The sequence below is a fragment of the Chamaea fasciata genome, unplaced genomic scaffold, assembly GCF_029207755.1.
Source record: "Chamaea fasciata isolate MVZ Bird 193981 ecotype frontalis unplaced genomic scaffold, bChaFas1.0.hap1 SCAF_4, whole genome shotgun sequence".
Lineage (NCBI taxonomy): Eukaryota > Metazoa > Chordata > Aves > Passeriformes > Sylviidae > Chamaea > Chamaea fasciata.
In genome coordinates, this window is record NW_027094089.1 from 42,551,104 (window position 1) to 42,573,798 (window position 22,695).

The 22,695-nt window shown below is 37.0% G+C and overlaps 1 protein-coding gene across 4 annotated transcripts in view; it reads right to left on the reverse strand.

Moving 5' to 3' along the window:
- Positions 1-16,926, reverse strand: part of CEP120 (centrosomal protein 120) — a 38,055-nt gene extending 21,129 nt beyond the window's left edge. The window contains exons 1-13 of one of the 4 annotated variants that reach the window (XM_066181386.1): positions 16,776-16,926; positions 15,481-15,637; positions 14,436-14,550; positions 13,407-13,548; positions 10,577-10,725; positions 9,288-9,485; positions 6,978-7,205; positions 6,513-6,720; positions 5,355-5,468; positions 4,076-4,117; positions 3,940-3,994; positions 1,895-2,044; positions 864-1,046 (exon numbers count right to left, since the gene is read on the reverse strand). In XM_066181386.1, coding sequence (XP_066037483.1) covers positions 864-1,046; positions 1,895-2,044; positions 3,940-3,994; positions 4,076-4,117; positions 5,355-5,468; positions 6,513-6,720; positions 6,978-7,205; positions 9,288-9,485; positions 10,577-10,725; positions 13,407-13,548; positions 14,436-14,550; positions 15,481-15,637; positions 16,776-16,827 — 1,793 coding nt within the window. In that variant the 5' untranslated portion in view covers positions 16,828-16,926. Of the gene's footprint in view, positions 1-863; positions 1,047-1,894; positions 2,045-3,939; positions 4,118-5,354; positions 5,469-6,512; positions 6,721-6,977; positions 7,206-9,287; positions 9,486-10,576; positions 10,726-13,406; positions 13,549-14,435; positions 14,551-15,480; positions 15,638-16,775 lie in introns of those variants that run through there. The other 3 variants (XM_066181385.1, XM_066181384.1, XM_066181387.1) reach the window with 3 other exon arrangements.
- Positions 16,927-22,695: the final 5,769 nt, after the last annotated feature.

Genomic DNA, 22,695 nt, shown 5'->3' on the forward strand with positions numbered 1-22,695 from the left:
GAGAGAGATTATCAGTCACTAACATAAAATTTCCCGTGAGTTAAATACAACATGGTTTTTTAAAAATCTGTTGCATTAGCAGTTTAAAACTGATCTCAGTCTTAAAAACAATTATGGTTATTTTTAAGGGCATAATCAAGTTCCTTCAACACACAGAAAAGATGAGGGTCTAGACCCTGATTGTGAACACTAATCATCTTCAACAAGGACACAGAACAGAAATAACTAAAATTTAAAAAAAAATATACACACACATATATACACACACATATATAATATACATATACATACATACATATATATACATACATATATATATACAAAAAACCCCATCACCGCTCTGTGTAAATGAACATATGTCTCCTTCTGATGTACACAAGCTGAAACCCCTGCTACTATCCTGAAACAGGAGATATGTCCATTCTCTGGATGTATCTGCCCTCATAACTTTCAGAAGTCAGTTGTATCTAAAAGCATACTATGGAAAAACAATGTTAACTATTTTCTGGAATATCAACACTTTCTATAACTGAATAACTTACTTAAAGAAGTACCTTAGTAACATTATTTTCAATTATTTATTTCTTAATCTGTCTGGGAAGTTTGATTTACCCAGGATCATGATTATATAAAGGTTTATTACAATGACTTTGACAGTAGTGTGGTCATAGCCCAATACGAAGTGGCAGTTTAGCTTTTCATCTCTTGGATGCCTATCCCCCTCCTGCAAACTGCAGTACTCTGCAGTCTGTTTACCATTCAAAAAGTTAAGCAGGAAGAGCTTGCTTTTTTTCAGAGAAATTTTAAACAAACAACTCTAGAAAACTTGCTACGGGAGTTCAGTATTTTTTAAATAGTTTTACCCTTGTGCTGCTGTGAAACTGACTGTTTCATTACAAGTCTGACGCCAGCATTGTTCACAATTCCCACCCAAGAAGCGGGTTTTTTCTGAAGCCAAAACATTTGAGAGCTGAAGCCTCGCCACTCCTAGAAGTAAGTCTTTGGCTGTTTTATCCTTGTGCCACAATTCAACCAGCAGAGGCAATCTGAAACAAAGAAGGGATCTTAGTGTCAGTTCTTCAAAATGAAGGAGGAAGAGTCTTATTCAGAAGAACCTCATGTTCAAAAAGTAACTTCTTAAATCAGTGATAGTTACAAATGTCAAAAATGAGTGGGTTTTAACTGCCTTTCACTTAGAGGAATGAGACTTACAGACTTTCTATCTTCTCAGTTACCTGGTTCAGTCAGATTATCATTCCTTTCTTCAATTATTAGGGACTAACAACATTACAGTGAAAGTGACTGACAGAATAATACTAACAAAACTTAATCATCTTCATTTAAAAATACCTACAAATGAATTTTAGCCATTGTTACTCAAAATACATCTCCCTCCACTCCTACTTTCAAAATACTGCTTCTTTGATGATTCGTTTTTACACCTTTAACATTTATTGAAAGCTGGTGGAACTACTGGGAGAACTGCTTTACAGCCCTCAACACTGTGAACTGCTTTCCAGGTATCTGCTGTATTTTCAAAGGTATCATATAGACACTCCATATTAAAAAGAAAAAGGTTAATATTTCAAGAAGTACTTCGTCAAAAACAGTGCTATCAAGCTTTACTTTGAAAATTTATGGCAATTCCACTTGTTTCTGTAACCAACAATACCTAAGTATGCAAGAGAAAGTTAAGAACTATAGAATTCCTGACTTTAAATGAAATTAATAGAGAAACTGGAAGAGTAAGCCATTAAATATTTATTTGCATTAGCCCTTGAATTATTTACTAAATTATAAAACTGATAATCTTAAAGTGACTGCAGTTACAACATCTAGACATTTACAAAATCTAGAAAAGCGTAATTAAGATTAAAAAAATGCAAATTACTACCTGAAAAATGCGTCTTGAAGCTGATGAGGTATAGTTGCAAAGTCAAATGCACAATATGACTTTGGAAGAAAGACTTCCATGTTCTTTCTAACTTCTACAGGTGGACTTGTCATAATAGGTGCTGCACTGCCGAAAAATGGGTACGAGTACCTAATAAAAACAGTTACAAAAATAATAATTCTATAAATAGACAACTTTTCTTATACCTTCAACAGGAAAATCAGTTTAGACATCATTTACTAAAGCATGACTTATACCAAAGTTTGAGAAATTTATACTAGTACATACAACAACAGAACTTAGTTCTCAAGTATTCATGTTTTCATTTACTTCAGGAATGATCCAGATTCTTTATATTAGCTGTTGTTTTGACAAAAAGTTTTAATGACCTGTATGTTCACAATGAATTCATATTTTACTAGAACTCTGCAATTATTATATAAACTGAGCAGACAAACAGAAGAAAAATTCATATTCACATGTAGATTGTTACTTGAGAACATCTGTAACTATACTTACAGTTCAGACTAGACTAACATGCAGTAACTGATAACTCAGTATACATACATACAGTGTCAGAACCATTAGAAAATTTCATTAGCTTTTCATTTCCACAGTTTAATTGACTAAAAGGCAAGTCAAATCATTTTACCAATATGACTTAAAATGTGGCATGAAATTACTTTACTGGCACATTTCAGTGTATGATAAACTGTAAGAAAGGGGGAGGCCATAAACCTCTTAAACTTCATTTTGCTCAAACTGATGATGTCAGCTGTCAGCTAAGTTACTAATAAAATAAAAGCTGCATCAAGTGATGCCTCTATATATAAAAATTCCATTCTTCACCTTTTGTGGAGAGCTGTTGAAAGAGCTTGTTTGGACTGGAATAAAACAAAGTTTCCAATCAACAGCAAATAAGCAATTTTTACCCTGCAACTTTTCTTAACATTTAGGTATCTGGATGTTTCTCCTCTTCAGCTTCCTGCCATGTTCATCAGGGACTACAAAAATTCAAGTGCATGAAACAAACCTATGCGTTGTTACTGTCCTGAAACAAATTAGTTACTGAAATTTGACATAAAGATTTTATGTGGCAAAATTCCATCCACTGTATATTGCTTTCCACATACTATTTAATAATGAAGCCCGAATGGAAAGACATTAATGATGCACTCTATATTAGCTGTGTTTTAAAATATTCCACCCCTACATCCCATCCATACCTTTTCAAACTAGTTCAGACAAAGTCTAAACTCCAAGAACCACTACCACAACTAGACTTCCCAGTGACCAGTTAAAACTGCAGGAATCAAGCTCTGCCAGAGAAGAGGCAGAACAATGTAGACACACCTCCCCAGACAGAAATCCTCAATGGTTTCAGACTGAATCACCATTTATGGATACATTTCATCACAAATACCAAAACCCCCCTGATGGAAATGAGAAAATAAATTGTAAAAACTATTATTAATCCCTGACTTCAAATACACCATCAATAACTAATTTAACAAATGCAGAATTTCTTTTTTAAAACATCAAAATCATTCTTGCATCTACAAGTCCCTCAGAAATGCAATTTAACTACAGTGATTCTTCGTTAAAACTACAATATGCTTCCTTTGGATTCATATACAAACAAGCGATCTGTCTCTTACTGAAACACTATGAAGAGTTTTTGGTGGAACGTGGAAAATTACAGAAATAAAGAAAAAAAAAAAAAGTCACTTTACTGATCAGCTGGAAATGATTAGCCAGACGGTAACATGGAAAGTAATTCTCCTCTTCCTTTAAAGTCTGATGTTCCTTGTTGTCCAAGCTCAGACATTCAAATAAGATTTAATACCAATTACATTAAAAAGTAAAGTTTTACACACCAACTTAAATGCTCAGTTTAGTGATAAGCAAGATGAACATTCTAAAGTATTTTTGCTACTGAAAATCAGCTGCATGAAAGGCATGAAGAAGCAGAGAAACAAAATGCCAGCAATCATTCCAATTATGAAGGTTTTGTATTTACCAAGAACAACAAAAATAAATTGTACCTTAAAATGCAATTTATTGGAAATCCAACTTCCAGACCACGTATACTTCTTAAGTCTATTGAAAAGCAAAAATGGTGAGAGGCTGCTGGAATGACAATTTTGTGTGCTGACACAGGCTCAGAAGAACAGGACGCACCTACAGGGTTGGGCTGAGATATCGCCACTGGACCACTGACAGCTGAAAATGCAGAAGAGAATTTATGGACACTTTTTATGACTTGTTCTGCCCAAAATAACAAAATATATCAGAAATAAACGTCACATTTTAGATGCAAGTAGATAGGTTACTTCCCTAAGAGATTTCTATTCCTTTAAAAATAAACAAATACTGTGAAAAATAACCACTCCTTCTGGGAGTTACTACTTCCAAAGAAAAACCACCAAAAACCCAATATACATTAAGCGTTTTTACAGGATTGCAATATTTTTCCTTTCTCTATTAATCTTTGAAGCTATGCAAGTTTAACTCAATGAAATAAGTTTATACTACGATAAAAGACCTTAAATTCTTCAGAAAGATGATGTAAGACTTCAGTTTATAGTAATTGTTCTTAGCCAACTTGAGGGCATGCATAGGAAAAAATTATTTTTAGCAATTTAGGGGTTGTTAAAATTAACTGATTTCTTTAGTGGAATTATAAAGGCAGATTAACACAGGTCAATGGTAGCGCTTCTGTAAGCCAGCATCACCCCTGGCCCCAAACTGAGGTTTAGCTATTAAAGCAAACGAAAATGTGCAAAGCACATCTGCTTCCGTCATAGAACCCACATACTGTGACATGAATTTTATAATTTAGGAAGTGGAAGCAACATTGAGTGCCTGTCCAGCTGCATCCTGGCTTCTTCTATCCTTACAGTGAGACACAATACTGCCTCTAGAGAGGAAACAACAAACTACAAGTCCCACAGACAGGTTTTGTGTCTTGAAAAATGCGTTCTAGAAGAATGTTGAAGACATTTCGCTTAAGTCTTTAAGGGCTATTCAGGCTACCGAGCCCCTACAAAAAGAGGGAATGAAAGTGTCAGATAAGAACTCAACTGCCTTTTCTAAGTGCTACTTCCTACATAATTATTTAAAATTTCCCCTTTTTGTAATTTTTAAAGAAATACATCATTACTAGCATTGACTTTATTCTTTTCTCCTTTTTCTAAGTGTTTTGTTTGCATTATTATTTACATTACAAAAAAGAAAAATGCTATAATACTTCAACATCAGCTAGTTAACAATGTATGAATGAAACAATTTTAAGTGGTTCAGATAAAATGTCAGTAGATTGTTTGGAGCAAAGAAGTGACAAAGTGGAATTTTAAAGTCATTACAAAACAAAAAAAAAAATTTACTGTTTAAATTCATTTAAGCTGGTACTATAGACAAATTTCATCTCCTGTACCAAATTCAATAACTTTTGCCTTACTGGGATTTTGCAGATCTAACGGAGGTGACTTTGCTCTGCTCTGTGATTTCAAGGCTGGAAGCTCTTCAAAACATGTCTGTTTGTTAACCTCTAGAGGGCAGCCAGTCACCAGCCCTGAAAGACAAATGTCAAAGGACAAGTTTTACATCTTAGCAAAACAGAATTATAAAATGACTGCCACTATTAATAAAAAAGCACAATCCTGGATTTCCTAACCAGAGATTCAAACCAGCTGCTGGGATCACAATATCTTTTTACATTCCATATAAAGGACTTAACCCTTGCTTAGATGAGATCAGTTAGAATTAAAAGAAAATTTGGCTGAATTAGCAGACAAATCCTGAGAGCCCATTCTAAGACACAGAATTTCCTCTACTGAACTGGGTGTCTTTAGGATACATCTCAAAACACCAGCAAGACAAATATCATTAGAAAAATAATCATTCTGCTTTATTCATCAACCATCACTTAAGAAGATTCATGTTCAGTAATGTTTAGCTAAACAACACTTTTATGAGATTTATTCTGTTATATATGGTATTTCTTATCTCTGTTCCTCTTCCATTTTCCACTACTCAGTTCTCAAATCAGAAACAGGTCTTCACAGGGCTTGGGCTATCAAGTCCAAACAACAGGATCATGTAAAAACAAACAAAACAACCCAGTTGCTTGGTTTTGTCCAGGAATCTCTACTATACAAACAAATTACTTCACAAATTATTATCCACATAAGTAAATTCCATAGATAATTTGAAAGTCCCACCTTACCCCTGCTTTTCGATTGAATAAGTTAATATTAGACCACTTCATCTCATTGAGCAAGTCAGTTTCTTCATATGTATTGCTCTAAACTTTCTCATTCACAACTTCAAGAAATTCCAGAAACATACGTTATGATTTTTCAAGCAGATGACCATCCTCATCACTTGTAATCTAAACACCCCCAAATCCCTAATCTGGCTCTTGCAGAGAGAGCAATCGAACAACAATCATGTTCAAATCACAACATTTATACCCTTTGTTGTTTTATACAAGTAATTCTGACTTGCCTGAAATTTATCACCAGAAAAGAGTACTACCTCATGAAATAGTAGAGAGGAGTAGCACACAATCCAAGACCACATTTGGCAATTGGGCAAAAAATTATATACCACATACCCCTTTTCCTTGCTTTTGTGCCTTTTTCAAACTTAAGACTTTCCACTTCACTTTCTGTTGCTACATCTTCTTTTGAAGAGAATTGGTCATCTTGGGATGGGACATTTTGGGATCTCTGCTGCTGGCTCTCTGTCTTCCCACTAACAGGTGAAAGAACTTTCTCCTGTGGCTGTTTGGATTCAGTTGCAGCATTTAAGGGAATCAAAGGCTGAATGAAATGACAGTTTTCTTATTAATCATGGCTTGCATTGAAAAATTCTGTGACATTTCATAATACGTGATTATTTTTCAGACATAGAAAAATGACAACAAAAGGATTATTCATATAAAGCAATTATTTCTTTCAGGTTTTTGTTGGGTTTTTTTACACAAAACCTAGTCAAATAGAATTTAGAAACACCAATAATTTTTTAATGTGAAATTGTGCAACAGTGTCTAAACCAACAATGAACTGGAAAGACATACCTGGGTAGTCATGCTCTCCCTTTGAAGAACTACAGATACCCCAACAGTAGGAGCCAGATCCAAAGGCAGTTGTGGCAGTTTCTGTTTAGCTCTATTTGGTGGAACAAGAACAAATGGTCCTTCTATTGCCACAGGATGTTGGTCAATCTCTACATTTCCATTCTTCAGTAGTCCAGACAGGGGAACTTCAGTGCTTCCAAGAGAGTGGTCCCCACAACAAAGATGGATCTGCACACACACAAAGGTGCTAGAAAGTAACTGGCATGTGCGATTTGCACTGGAACCATCTGTGCACCCTCCAGTAAAGGTAGCATAAATACAACCAGTTATCATCCCTAATCTAGTCCCTGCATGCTGAGAATAAGAACAGCTGTGAAACATCAGTTTTGAGCAGGTGGGATTTACTCACTGACAGGGCAGCAGCAAATCATTGCACTGCCCTTCTGATGACCTATTATATCATTCCTTCTGTAGCATAGATTCAGTACTCTGTGGCTTCTAAACACAGCACAGATTCTTGCCCTTAATGTATAGGCATATAAAATGCATGACTGCAAAGTAATGAAAAAGGTTACTTGAAGGCTTTGGGCATATATTTAGACACCACTTAAGTAGAAAGGATTTGTGGAATTAAGTAACTGTGGTTTTAATTCCTGGTAAATATAATTATTTGAAAACTTGACTCAACAGTTTATTCCTTACACAGGTTAATATTTATACATATGAGTGAAAGATGGGTCTTACAAAAACCAACACACACTAAGGTAATCTATTTTCCTCAAAGTTATTCTTTGAAACTTAAATACTAACTTGCTTTTTCCCAAATAAGAATCACTTCAGTTGTGATTTAGCAGATCAGAACACTGTATCCCCATCCTTAATATTTTTTGCACTTAAGGAAAACTGTTGTGCTGAAAGGTGTGAGCTGCCAGTATATGTACCTAGGTGTGTATATATATGAACATACATACAAACACAGTCATGCAATACATATATACACGCATTCTAGTCTGGCCACTAGCACCTTTTACAACCAAAGTCTTCATTTTTGGAAACCTATGTTAAAATTAAGAATTGGAACACAGTGCTCTGATCCTATATCCCAAGATTTAAGATGCTGAGTGAGAAGTCAAAGAAAAAAAACTGTACATCAAAATGTGGCTCTGACTGCACAAGAACTTTTGTTCAAAAAGTTGTTCTTTACACATGATGCAAACATGCATAATTCCCCATATATGTACACATGTGTACATATATGATACATGCATCATACATGCCATATTAGATACTTTTAAGACTGTAGAGTAAGATTAAATTCCAAACACACCAGTGCACACATTGAGCCAAAGATACCTAAAGTTGAGGCAAAAAAAAAAATCTGATACAATACAAGATTTAAACAAAAATATTCTTAAAGCACCCTGCATAAAAACCTTAGAATGGTCTGTGTAAACTTAAAGAAATATAACTTTAAAAAGGTCCAGATCTACAACTTACTTTGTAAAACTAATACTGTCCTATTTACCAGCGACACTACCAGAAACCCTACACCACCCACACTCAATGAAGCAGACTCTTGTTTGGTAATTAGTTCGAGCCATGCACAGACTGCCATAAACTTTCTAATTACTACCTGATATCTAGAATCATAGATTCATTTAGTTTGGAAAAGACCCTTAAGACTGCTGAGTCCAGCTGCTAACCTAACACTGCCAAGCCAAACCATCACTAAACCATGTCCTCCATTTAAAGACAAGTCTAAACATAAGCAATATCCCATAACAGCCCAACAACATCTGTAGTGTATTTAGAAACAGCATTTTGCCACAGAGCGGGGAAAAAAGCCAGATCTCCTCTATCATTCACAAAGAGTGTGGAGGGCAGTGATTTTAGAACTTAGGCAAGAGTGACCTGAGCACCTGACATGGGAATACCATAGGTAGCACAAAGCAGGACTCTGGGTTGCAGATGGTCTGATTGCAGTGCAGGCCCCAAAGCTCAGAGCTCTTGAAAGTGCCACATCAGTTCTTTGGAAAGATCATATTTCAGCAATACCTTTTATCACGACATGTAAATCAGCTTGCTGTAACAGCAACTAAATAAAAAGACAGCACTCCACTGGAGCTAGGAGACTTGCTGCTATGGTTTCCATCATATCAGCAAGAGAATAAACTTATATTTGAGCCAGAATACTATGATACAATCTTAGCTTTGGAAACAGAAATGCTTCATAGATACAGCCTGAGACATACTCTATTTCTTTCATTTTAATGATTTATTTTCATTTACATTTGAAATTAAACAGCCTACCTGTAATTTTGACTGTGTGCAAAGATAAACTTGAAGAACATCCACTGTACTACATATTCGAACTGAGGCTCTTTCTGGCTCGAAGTTTGGATTAATTAAATCAGTGAAGGGTTCATTTGTGACATCATTACCCAGTAATGAGTAGTAAAAAAAAAACTCAGGTTGTGGATCAGGGAGCTTCATAGTACTAGGAACTAACTGAAAGAGATGCAGAAGAGAATAATGTTTATCTTTCCTTGATGCAGTTACGGTAATTCTGAAGCACTAGTTTGGAAATTAAGAGTTTAAAGTGACCAGCTGACCTAAACCCTATCTTGTACTCCACATTTAACTTACTATATTAATACTCAAATTAAAAGTTTTCTTTTTTTGAAATAAGAAAAAAAAACAAGCTTTAACTTACAAGCATAACTACTTGCAAAATATTCTGAATTACCTTTTAATTAAGACTCCTCAACACCAAGGGCTGTAACTGACACGTTATTTAATAACATCAAGTACTGCACAAATACTCAGAAACAAACTGGGCCTTCATAAAATATTTTCAGTTTAAATAATGCAGATTAGATACTGTTACATATTTTGTGTGATTGAATAGAAGACCGAAACAGACCAACAGCTACTTAATCCTGTGGGCAACTGCGAGTTCAAGGCCTACAGTGAATGATCACAATAAATTTTATTTCTTAAGGTCCCATAATTCTGACATGAAAGAGTATCTACCCTAAAAAAAAAAAAAAACAAAAAAAAACAACGACAACAAGACTGACGAGAGTTTATCATACACCATGAGTTCTAAATCTATTAAAACCATGCTGTCAGTACAGCATAAACACAACTGAGGTCTAAAGCTGAAACAATCATTACCATGGCATTTTATCTAAGCTAATAAGTTCTTCACTCAGGCAATATACAAACTCTGTTCTACATACTTGAAAAGTATTTCACACTGTTTGAACTCCAGTGCATGGGAACCATAGTGAAGACTGGTATTATCCATATACTAACTTTTTACACTAGATTGCAGTAGGGAAATATGCATTTCATAAAAATGGTTAATTAAAAGTAAATACAGCTTTAGCACTGCAAAAGAATTACATTTCATCTGCAGTCTGACATGTTAAGAACTTCATAAAGTTTTAAAATTAATATAAATTCAATATAGGACAAGGCTATTTCTTGAAATAAACTTAGAAAACAAACAAAAAACCTAATTAGAAATGAGGAATGGGAGGGTGAAAATACTACAGTGGGATAATACTCCTAAAAAACTTCACAAGGTAACAGACCTGTTCCAACTGTGTTGCAAATGCAATGGTTACAGACATGACAAAGTGATCTTTGCAGTACTCTGCTGGTCCAATTTGATGATAGCCCTCTTCTTCATTCAAGACTGGCACAATACTGTTAGGGTCTAGTCCAGGAAAAAAGTTGAGTACTAAGAGGGAAGAAATAAACCTAAGTAACTAGTGGTCTTTATAATTGCTGCAGCAATCTGATGTATAATTGCAATTTTATTTTCAAGCATTACACACAGAAATTACATGTGGGAAGAAAAATTACAAATAAAGATCTTGATGCCTGGTACCAAAGTTTTGCAAAACAAAAAAATGTCTAGGTATGCTTTGGAACAGCTACAAAAAATTCTGAAATTAACTTCTATTCACAACTGTTATGTTGAACATCATGCTGGACAGAATTCTAGTTGTTATTTTTATTTTGTGTTACAATGAGAAACATTACAGTAACTGGAAGTATATTTCACTAGGCTAGAGTGCTGTTGAAACCATGCTGTTTCTCTACCTGGCTCATTAAAGGAAATGCAGGACAGTAACTGCATATCGCAAACTATTGGAACACGTATGGTGTGCCATTCCACAGATCTTCAGAATGTTTCATTTAAAGATTTTTCATCTGAAGTCTTCAATGCATAAAACATTGTATTCTGGCTTGCCAGTTACTATTCTATTGTGCCAGTAGTTCAACACATTCAGCAGTCAGGTTACACCAAATAGAAATAATGACATTGCATTTTGTGAACAAAAAAGTTCTATTTCAAATACTGGAAGCTTTATACAATTTAAGTCAGTAAAGGAAAAAAGGGTATAGGAATACTAAATCAGAAAGTATCTGACTGGACTAGAACTGGGTAATCCAGCTTTGTCATACCAAATGACTGGAACACTAACTTTACAACTGTGAAAACCCAAAAAGTTTGTTTTTTCCCCACTGACATGATGAAAGAAAGGACAAAGCCGGCAAACTTGTTTCCCACAATTATTCCACAGAAAACATGAAATCGGAAACAGTGCTGAGCAAAGGCAGAAAGGTCTTTTATTTTTTGTGAGTGTCATCAGGGATAGGAGAATTTGCAGGCACAAAGACCACATGAGAAATGCAGACCAAGGAATCATTTACAGTGGTTCTTTGCCTCCCTTACAGATTTTACAATACAGGAAGTTCCCTGTGTTTTGTTGCAAACCTGAAAGAACAGAGTAAGCTACCTTACACTGAAATTTAAATACTGTCTTAACCAATCTTGAAATGCAGACAAGTCTGTGAATTCTAGGCCAGAAGCTTGTGAAACATGTCCTGCCACTGACCACTCTGCTTTTACAAAATCACAGCCACAGATCATCAGCAGATAGATGATTGATTTAGAGTTAGGGAAATGGTACCTTCAGGGCAAGAACACAAAGTATTGTAAGGTATGCAGGAGAAAATCCACTAGTTGTACCAAAAGGCTCGTTTTTCAAAAGTTAAATAGATGGGCATTTGGGTGAGAGATCACGGCAAGATGGAAACATGTTTTTGTTTTGGGGCTCTTTAAATCAAGTTTCTAAGTTCTTGTTTTAGTTTTTTTTCACAACTATTAACCTGGATTAAAAAAAAAAAGTCACATATGAAAAAGCGACTTAAAGGCACAGCATGTAAAGGCATCCACTACTGTTAACATTTGAGCTACAACAGATTTTTGATACATTTCACTGATTTCTTTTGAGAAAAATAAACAAGAGAACCCAGAATTGGAATCAGACCCAACAGTAAGCAGATCTTACTACAAAAAAACTTCACAATAGTACATAATTTAAGTACGTAAAGATCAGAAGAAGCCATGTCCTGGGTTGTAGTATAGGATGTGCACAAAGTATTCTATCACCATCTTCATGAACTGTTGAATCCAGGTGGGGCAGTGTTTTCCATGACCCCCTCCCTCTGGGCCATTATCTTCTGTTAATGACCCATCAGATGCCTTGCCCATGACTCATAGATAACCACCTCCAGGAGCTATCTCTGTTTAATGGGTCATCAAGGACCATCTGCATGACACATCATCCCATTGTGAGATGCTCCGCCCAGGGGGAGGAACCAAGCATTCTCATCTGGACATAATCTGGACTTTGAGACAATGCAGGGGACCCTTACCCACTAGATTCCCAGAAAAACAGAGCTACCAGACCTTACTACAAAATCACTGCTTCAGAAAGACTACCTCATCTGGACTGCTTCCATCACTCTGCTCAGGTAGTATTCTGACTGTGTCAGTGGTCTTTTGTACTATTGCATCTATTTTATTTTACTTTCTTCCTATTAAATTGTATCTCTGACTTAGAGCCTCTCATCTGTTTTGCTTTCAAACCACTACAAGCCACCAAAAAAAGAAGCCAGCCTACCCAACAAATGAGACACTTTTCTACTTTACAGTTCTAAACCCAAGGTACTGAAACTTTACTTTCCATAAAGAAGCTCCTTTTCTATTTCTTTCATACCAATTCTTTCACACCAATTTTCTATTTCTTTCCTAACAATTATGGGCTGTTTCCAAAGCCCATAAATACAAATTAAATACCCAAGGGAATTAGCTATGAGCCCCTGATCGTCATTTTAAATACCAGTTGGTTTGTAACCTGTCCCTCAAAAAACCACACTATCATAGTGAAGAATCCTTGAAAAACCTACTACCACAAGGTACATTAATTAGCTGTAAAGCATTTGCAGCTGGAATTGCTGTGAAATTAATATTCTCTTGAGATGTAAAGCAACACATTTGCAACAAGTGATATGTCATCTTGCACAGGAAGATTTTTAATTCAAAGTGAGTGATGCCATGTTACTTACCCTTTCCTTCTCTAGGGGGTGCCTCCTTTGCTTTAAAATCTTCAACCAGTGCTTTTGAATTCGTCTCCAATGCAATACCAATTTGTATTTCAGGTTTAAACTTAGAGTATTTGTTACTAAGCAGAGGATACCATTTAGGGGCCTGCATAGTAAAAAACAAAAATAAGACCCAAGAGCATTTAAATCCACAGAAAAAAAAAAGTGTATTACCATGACAGAAAATTTAGTCTTAATCCAGCACTTCTATTTCATCATCTACAGAAATACACTTTGTTTCTTACTTCTAAAAATTAGGTCTATTTACTACACTATTGTACTAAAATATTCTATAGAATGGTTACTGGATGACTAGCTAAACATACTTGTTTTTTTCCCACTGACTTGCACAGTGAAAAAGTTAAGATAAATATACCATAAATCTTTATTTAGAAAACCTTCAAGTCCTCAACTGCATAGTAAGTCATATGAAATGAAAATTCTCTAGAAGAGTGATGCCAAAATAGGACATCAGGCTCCTTGTATGACCCATATCACAGTTATGTTTTGCTCAAGCTTGACACAAGGGTGCTTGTTAATTAAATTTATATAAAAAATTATATTGTGCTTACTCTATGCTTTATTAAGGGGCTAGAAATGATCACCTAATACATATTCTTCCATGGATGCCCACTGAAAAAAAAAACTTCAGACTTGATTTGATGATGGAGATTCAATTCAATTGCTCCATATCTATTGCTTAGATAAAATTTTCCAGTTGATTAAATGATGAGATTGTGTAATTGGTTGCTAGTGATCCAATTACCCAATTCAGAAATAAGCAAGACTAGTACCAACAGTATTTTTTCATTTGCACGTTCTCATAGTCAAGATCTCTCTCCTCTTACGTAAAGCAACAAAATCCCCATACACGATCAGTCACACTCCAAAATGAGACTCAGAAGTTCAGCCTATGCTTTAATTCAAATTATATTATCTGTAACAGCATTATTGTCAAAATAAAATTTTAAGTCTTTATATTCCAGAACTTACCTGTTTCTTTTCCTGTGCAGCCCTTAAATCCAGTACAATATAGCCTATACTCTCCTTAGCTGAAGATACAGGATCTAGTGCAAAACATTGTAGTTTGATAGGTGTACGCTGCAGCCTGAAAAAGTAACTCAGTTGAAATATTAAATATAAAATGTATCTCTGCAATAGTTCTCAAAGATAGTTCATAAGTTTCCAGCAAGCCAATGATATATATCTGCTATATAACTAACTTCTTTAGGTCAGAAACTGAATTTTTATTGGGCATTTAAAGTCATCATTAAGTGAGAGCATGAACAAGTGGTTTAATTGTTTAAGAAGAGTGCTTTGAAGCCTCAAAGTCTCAAGCATTGTTAAAAAGACATTAGCAACAAATACCTCATCCATATAAAAAATAAGCACGGTGCCTCACAAAAAATTTGAATTTGAATAAGATGCCTCGCAGGGGCATCTTAAAAAACAGAACTTCTAGAGAAGATTTTTGGGTAAAGCACCTGAGTACTTTGAGGCACAGATAAGATGTCTAGCACATGGCAAATGCAGGCATCTTTCCCTGTAAAATAAAAATGATACAGTCGTTTTAACTTCTTTGATAATATGGTCATATTATTACAGTCTGTAAGTTGTAAGACTTGTAAAACCAAATAACATTTATGGAAACATTCAATTTCTCAGCTTATCTCCTTGACATTTTCAAAACCTATTTACATAGGTTCTCAGATATGAAGTTAAGTTAATTTAGTGTCACAGCAGACATAAGGAAACTTGACTGCAATGTTTGAATTATAGCATTAATTTGCTCTAAGAGGCTGTGGGGTGTTTTTTAGTAGTATAAAAATACACCCTTTAGAATTTTTAAACATCACTTCTCTTGCCACATACTACCTTTTCTGTACACTAGTACATTTTTTCTTTTATTTACCATAATGTTGCGAAAGTTTCTAAAAAACTATTCAGATGACAGTAACACAAAAACTGCATTTCACTAACTGTAAATACAAGAAAATTAAATTTTAACCACAAATTAGATTTCACTTTTTAACATTACCTGTGCTGATGAAGTGCTTTTCTATCAAGTTCCCAGGCCAGTTCTGTAGCAAATTCTGGCTGATCAGTATGCTCCACAGGGTCAGTAGCCAACTGTTCACCATCTAACTTAGCTTCAACTATAAGCACTTGCTTGGGCCGTTTTGGGAAATAGCGCCCTGCAATAGAGTGGCATTGCATGCACCATCACTAAAACAGACGCAAGAGCTCAGATTTATGCCACAAATCAGTTACCTGAAATTAATTTCCTATATCACCTTCCCTGCTCTGTTCTTTAAAGAAAGTGCATTATGCAGAAATATGAAAGAACGTAACATGAAACAGACTATTTGTGAAGAAACAGGATATTAAGTAACAAAGAACAAAGCAGCAAGCAATTAAAATTATTTGAGAAATCTAGGATTGGCAAAAGGTAAGGGAACAGGCATGTGAAAGAGAATGAATATTTTACATCAAGTGAAGATGTTATGACTGACTGACAACAAAATAGAAAAACATGATCTTATAGAAGTAGTGAAAGGTGTTTCACCCGCCACTTGCTGGAAAAAAAAAAAATCATTACCGATTAGGAGAGTGGCTAAAACAGTATAGGACTGGTCCTGGGTTCAGGATTATCCCATATTCCGATTTGAAATGACAAAAAGTAGTAAAAATTTACTTATACCACAGTGTGGGGGATGATATTACTGGCATATCAGACGACAGGATCTTATTAGTAAGCTCCTCTGGCAAACTACATAAATGGACACAGAGATAATAGGATTTACTTGACAAAGATAAAGCATACAGCCAAAATAACCCAAACCCCCACTGATCTCCAAAACAGCCCAAAACAGAAGAAGACATCCCAACAAACAACTCACACACACACACACACTCTAATTAGACCACAGAAAGAAAAACTGTAGAAATACAAGATGAACAACTAGATATACATGTGAGTCAGCACTACCAAAAAAAGCTTACAGCGGATTGCTACGAAGGAATAGAGACGTCGGAATACTAGCTAAAAAAAACCCCCAAAATAAACCAAAAAAACCCCAACAAAGCCGAAATCCTCAGGGAAAGCCAATTACTTTTCTACCTCCAAAACCTAACGGAGGGTAGCCAACCCTGGCCTTAAGATACGTATGTCCAAAGCTTCATTAATAAAATCGATTTAAACAACGGTGTTCGGCTTACCGCGCTCACGCCACCAGAGAAAACCCCTCGGAGGCAGCGACCAGCCCTCATCCTCCTCTCGGGACAGAGGGGACCCGCAGCAGTCGGAAGGCCGCGACCCTCCCGGTTACCTACCTTCCAGCACGGAGACGACGATCAGCAGCCGATCGGCGGCTCTGGAGACCATCTCCCCGCTCCGCCTGGGCGCCACGGGGGCCGGGAAGCGCGGCAGCTCCCGAGGCAGAGCAGAAGAAACCACAAACCCTCGGGCCGCTCCGCGCGCGCTGCCGCCACTCACCGCCCTTTAACGGCCGCAGAGCCTTTACACACCAACCGCCGCCGCTTCCGCCCGGAAACGCCGGCCCGGCCGCTTCCGCCGCGGGCACCGCCCCGGCACCGCCCCGGCACCGCCTCTCCTCGGCCCCGGCACCGCCCCGGCGCCACCCCGGCGCCCCTCTCGCACGGCCCCATGGCCGCAGGGTTGGCGGCCGTGCTGTAGCGCGGAGTGTCAGACCGGGGCGGGGAACTGTAGTCGAAAACCTCGCAAATAAAAGAATAAAAAGATTTTTCACAAGCAGTCTGCATTGCCAGTGGAGTAATGCCAGCTGCTTCAAAGTCGTGCCTTCTATTAAAACGGGGAAGTTTCTTTACGGTTTTTTTTCCCCCCACTGTGATGAGCCTCAGAGCAGAATTTGAATGCGGTCGTAGTGAAATGCAGCTTTGTTCTCCCTAGGTATTTTTTTGGAGTATTGTCTTCCATAGGAAGTAATAGTAAAGCAGCAATATCACGAAATAGTGTGTCCCTGTACTTGACATCCCAAGTGAAACACGTATGTCTTGACTGTGAGGCAAACCCCCCTATTTTTAAGTTTACAGGTTTGTTTCGTTTTTTTTTTTTTTTTTTAGTAGATGGCCTAGCAAAATCTTTGTGTAGACATAAAGTCCCTGAGTTTTAGTATCATGTATATTCTGCAAAGTTGCTGAGTCACAATTTGTGAATACCAGGAGAGGGAGAACCTGTTTTCCAAGAATTTTATTCTAGTTCTGAAACACTTCCCAAACAGACGGTTTCTTACATCTGAGTTGAATCTGCCCAAGTTCAATTCTGGCTGCTCCTTTTTGTTGTGTTCATCTTCAGGTGTTTAACACTGCAGGAGGCATAGCAACTTTCTATCTCTACAGTCTGAATTCTTAAATTTCTATCACTGTCACCTTCTGCAAGCCAGGTTGTAGGTACTTTTTATCTATACTTCTTACACAAAACCTGGAGGCAGACATCTGAAAAGTGAGTGATTTGGACTAGTGAGGGAACATTATCCCAGATGGTAAAAATAAACAGTTCTACCTGTACAGCTTTTATATTTGAAAATTGGTTTCTTTTAGTGTGATTCGTCAAAGTAATATTTTTGTGAACCATTCTTCTTGTAGCTGTTCATGGATTTGCATTTTGCCTACTTAGCAAGCTGGACTGGTTCAGCACAGAGTCAGACAAATGCCAGAGCCAGCACAAAAGACTGAGAGCATGTGACCAACAACTCTGGTTTATGGGTGTTTATGTTTGCACATGGCAAAGCATGGGAAATCTCTCCTTTGGGTAACAGCAAGCCTTTAAATCAGGTCACCTGCCTCAGGGAACTTTATCCTTTGACGTTCTCTCCTGGCTTTAACCTGACTTTTATCTTCATGTTACAGATATTAATTGTGCCAGGAACCTCATCACTATAAACTGTTTTCAGTAAAGACTTTTTTTATATAAAATAAAAGAAGACAGAAGGAGAGAAAAGCGACATTTAAAAGACAATAGGACCATGATAAGATGGTCTTATCATCTACGTTTACTTTGCAGTATGCCAAGTCTCTATCTATTCACCCTAGAGCCACCAAAGGTTGTTTTCTTATTATGCAATGGTAGTCTTGCTAACTTGTATCTCATCTTGCGCATTTGGCTGCCGAGGTGTCAGATGCAGGATGTGCCCTGTGCAAGAACACTGGCAGTGAGCACAGCTGTGGGCGGTGTGCCCAGGTAGAGGAACACCTCCACTTAGTGACAGAACTGTGGGAGGAGGTGAGTAGATTAAGCAGCGTCAGAGAGTCTGAGTGAGAGACAGACTACTTGAAAAACCCCCTACCTTCCCAGGTTCAAATCTGTCAGGCAGACAAGGTGTATGATACAGGGGATTCCCTATTTCATCTTAAATCTGCAGAACATCATAACTTAAGAGATAGGAGAGAAATGGTGACATTTCCTGCCTTGCACAGTGGAGCATCCTCTCCTACTACCCACCCTCCCAGGTGCCCTGGCATAACAGGTACAAGGCTCTGCAAGTGCAGCTTGAAGAATTGTTCAATTAGGTCAGAGGTGTCACTGAGGTTAAGTCAGCCTGCTCCCTGTGTCAAGACTGCTTCCATACAGAAAAAGAAAAAAAGACGTGTCACTGTCAAAGGAGACTTTCTTCTGAGAGGAACAAAAAACCCAATATGCACACTGGATCCACTTATTAAAGAAAGTATGCTGTCCCCTAAAGCATGTGTTAAAGACATTAGGAGGCCACATTCTACTCTGGTACAGCCTTCAGATTATTAACTACTAATATTTTTTTCGAGCAGGCAGTGATGAAATTGCAATGAGAAGTCTTAGTGCAATCAAAAAGGGAATTCAGCACCTTGAGACTAACTGGTTAAAGGATCAGGAGCACATGTAAAATTCACTTCTATTGTTCCAGTTTCAGGGAATGATGAAGGAAGAAACAGGAAGCTGATCAAGAGAACAACAGATCAGTACCTGAAACTGAGACTGATCAGACTGGTCCCTGGCAGAATTTTGAGGGTTTTGATCATCATGATGCTCCCAGGCTTATTTCTAGTGAGCCTGTTTTTATCCCCTTTCCTCTTCAAATCTAGTTTATAAGACCTTTAATGAGGCCTCTTAACTCCAGAGTGAAGATCCTTTTCTCACTTTAAGGCAGGTGCACCCCATTTGTCAGCAGCAGGTCTGATGATCAAATATATTCAAGGGTGGTATGCAAATGGACACTAGCAGATTTGAATTGCCCCTGTACTAATTTGTGCAGCAGGGGTGGGATTTGAAGTGCTAGAAACCATGAAAACACCTGAGAACAGCCAATAGGAATTAGGTTTTCTTCCCCTAAAAAGCTGGCAGGATTGACAGGGAAACTACAATGCATCTACACCAGTGGAAAACATTGTGAAGCCCAAAAATTAAAGTGTAAGAAATTGTGGAAAAATGGTGGGATAACTTGTGATTCTGGAATGCTGCAACAAGTGGCTATTTGGAATCAGCAGAGAAAGAGAGGCCTCTTTAGGAGGTGGAGGGGTTAGGGACTGTTTTCACTATCATCTAGAGCTTGACAATATTGATGGAAGAGTAAAACAAGTTTTCTTAAAATTTGTTTTGTCCTTTTCTAAATGCATTTATTGACTCCAAACTAAGGAAAACTCCAAACAGTAGGAACCACCTAATGACTCTCACACTTCTAGACATGTACTAGATGTGGAAAGGCATCTAAATGAAACAATATAAAGACAATGCTGGTATTAAAAAGATTTTATATATTATTGCTATTCAGCACACTTCTTTGTAATAATTTTGAGACTGTTTTAATCTATCTGAAATTATATAGACTTAAAAACTTTCAAGATGAAACTGTAAAAAAAAATCCACTGTCATAAAAACGTCATAAAATGGCCTGTTTCAACTACAGTCGGTTTCTATTACATTATATTATTTTTTTCCATTTTTAATCTTTTAATGCATCTTCAACAAATTAATGTTATTGTGCTTCTTTTATAGCAACAGAACTGTTGCATTTATTCATTTGTCAATTTGTACTCAAATTTCTGTGAAGACGATAGAAACTGTCCACTATCTTCTGCTTCATTACTATCTTCACTTTTCCCATGTCTCTAAGGAAACAACATAATTAATTCAGGTGAATACATATTATAAGTTAGCTAATGAAATCAAATCAAGAAGTTTGATTTACAAATTTTTTCATATAGACAATGGTTAAACTAATTATTGAGGTAATAATTTATGAGTACAATTATTAAATTCTTTAATCAACACTTTTCATGTTTATCTCTATTTAGAGCCTATTAATTTTTAACAGTTCTTAATTATGACATTATTTTTCTTGGCATGATTATTTTTTCCAATCATAGCTTCACTTCCCATGGACATGACATGTCAATTTTTCTCCATGTCTTTCCTTATACCTCATTTTACAAAGTTATTCATTCTGCCTTCTTTACTTCATTCTCTTAAATAAAAATTTTAAAATGTGTTTATATTGATATTGAAAGATTTTTACTTGCTGCATTTCTAATTGGCCTAGGACCATTTATTTAGTTCTTATTTAACCTTTCTTGGAACTCCTTTTGCACTTGAGGATTGTTCATGCAGAGAGAATAATAAATAGCTGTATCCCTTTGTAGCGGGGATTTAAATTGCATGTAAGTGGAATATGTGTTCTAAAAATAGTCTTCTTATGGTTGTTTGGTTACACTTTGGAATACTTTGGAAGTATTCCTAAGTGTTCTCTTGTAACTTATTATAAAATAGCCTCAGTAAGAGCATACATTATGAAGTTTCAATATGAGAGACAAATTTTAAATACGATCTTTAAGGCAAAATTTAGAATGGGAATCACTGATCCACAGTGTATGACCTGGAGGAGAAAAAACATCATTTACACAAAAGATATGTGAATTTAAGAAGAAATGAAGCTGAAGACACTTTTCAAAAATTATGTTAGATTAGATTAGATTAGATTAGATTAGATTAGATTAGATTAGAAAAGTAGTAAGTTTTATTCTTCTGGAAATGGGAGAAAAAAAGGTGAAATATATTTTTTCAGAAAAGGTCATAAAATATTTCTCCTCCACTGACAGCTGTGGTATGTGTAAATAGTGTAAATGTCACTGGACAGTTTATTGTGATGCCTAATTCTATTCACATGAACTGTACTCATGGATATCATGTATCATGAATATCAGTGGAAATTAGAAAATTGTACTTGGTTCGTGTGGCAAGGTTTTTGCAGTGGGGTCTATAGGGTGGATTCTGTGAGAAGCTGCCCCCATGTCCAATAAAGCCAATGCCAGGCATCTCCAAGCTGAACCCACTGCTGGCCAAGGCTGAACCCATGAGGACAGCATCTCTGGGATAAAAGAGTTAAGAAGGACAAAGGAATGGCTGTGAAACAGCAGCCAGGAGAGACGAGTGAAAATGTGTGAGGGCAACTGCCTTGCAGACACCACGGTCAGTAGACAGGGAGGTGGAGGAGGCGTTGCTGCAAGCTCGGAGCTCAGATTCCCCTGCAGCCTGCGGGGCAGCCTATGGAGGGGCAGCTGTGCCGCTGCAGCCCATGGAAGACCACGGGGGAGCAGGGATCCACCTACAGCCTGTGAAGCACCCCACTCCAGAGCAGGTAGAAGTTTCTGAAGGCGGGTGACCCTGTGGGAAGCGCCCATGTGTGATGAACTGACCAGAGCCTCCATGGACTACAGCCCCCATTCCCTGTCCCCTTGTGCTGCTGTGGGCAGGAGGCTGAGAAGATCAAGAGCCTGAGAAAAGGGGAGGGATGGGAGAAAGTGTTTTAAGATTTTGCTTTTATTTCTGATTTTCACTCTGATTTAACTGGAAATAAAACAAAATAATTTTTTCTTCAAGTTGAATCTGTGTTGTCCCTGTCAATAACTAGTGAGTGATCTTTCTCTGTCGTTATCTCTACTGATGAGCCTTTTGTTATGCCACTGCCCATTTGAGGAGGGGAGTGATAGAGTAGGGGGCACTTGTCAGCGGATTCCACAGTCAACCCACCGCAACTATTAGAAGAATTGGATCTGCAAGGAAACAGACAATTACATGCATGAAAATTTAACAGAAAGTACCCCGTGGATATTTCCAAATTAGGGACAAAACACTGGCTTTGTTCTTTTCTCAAGCCTAGGGCTATCTAGAACTCTATTATGAAAAATAAGAGCATCCTGAAGAATTTTGCTTCATATATATTCTGCATCTCTCTTAAGCACT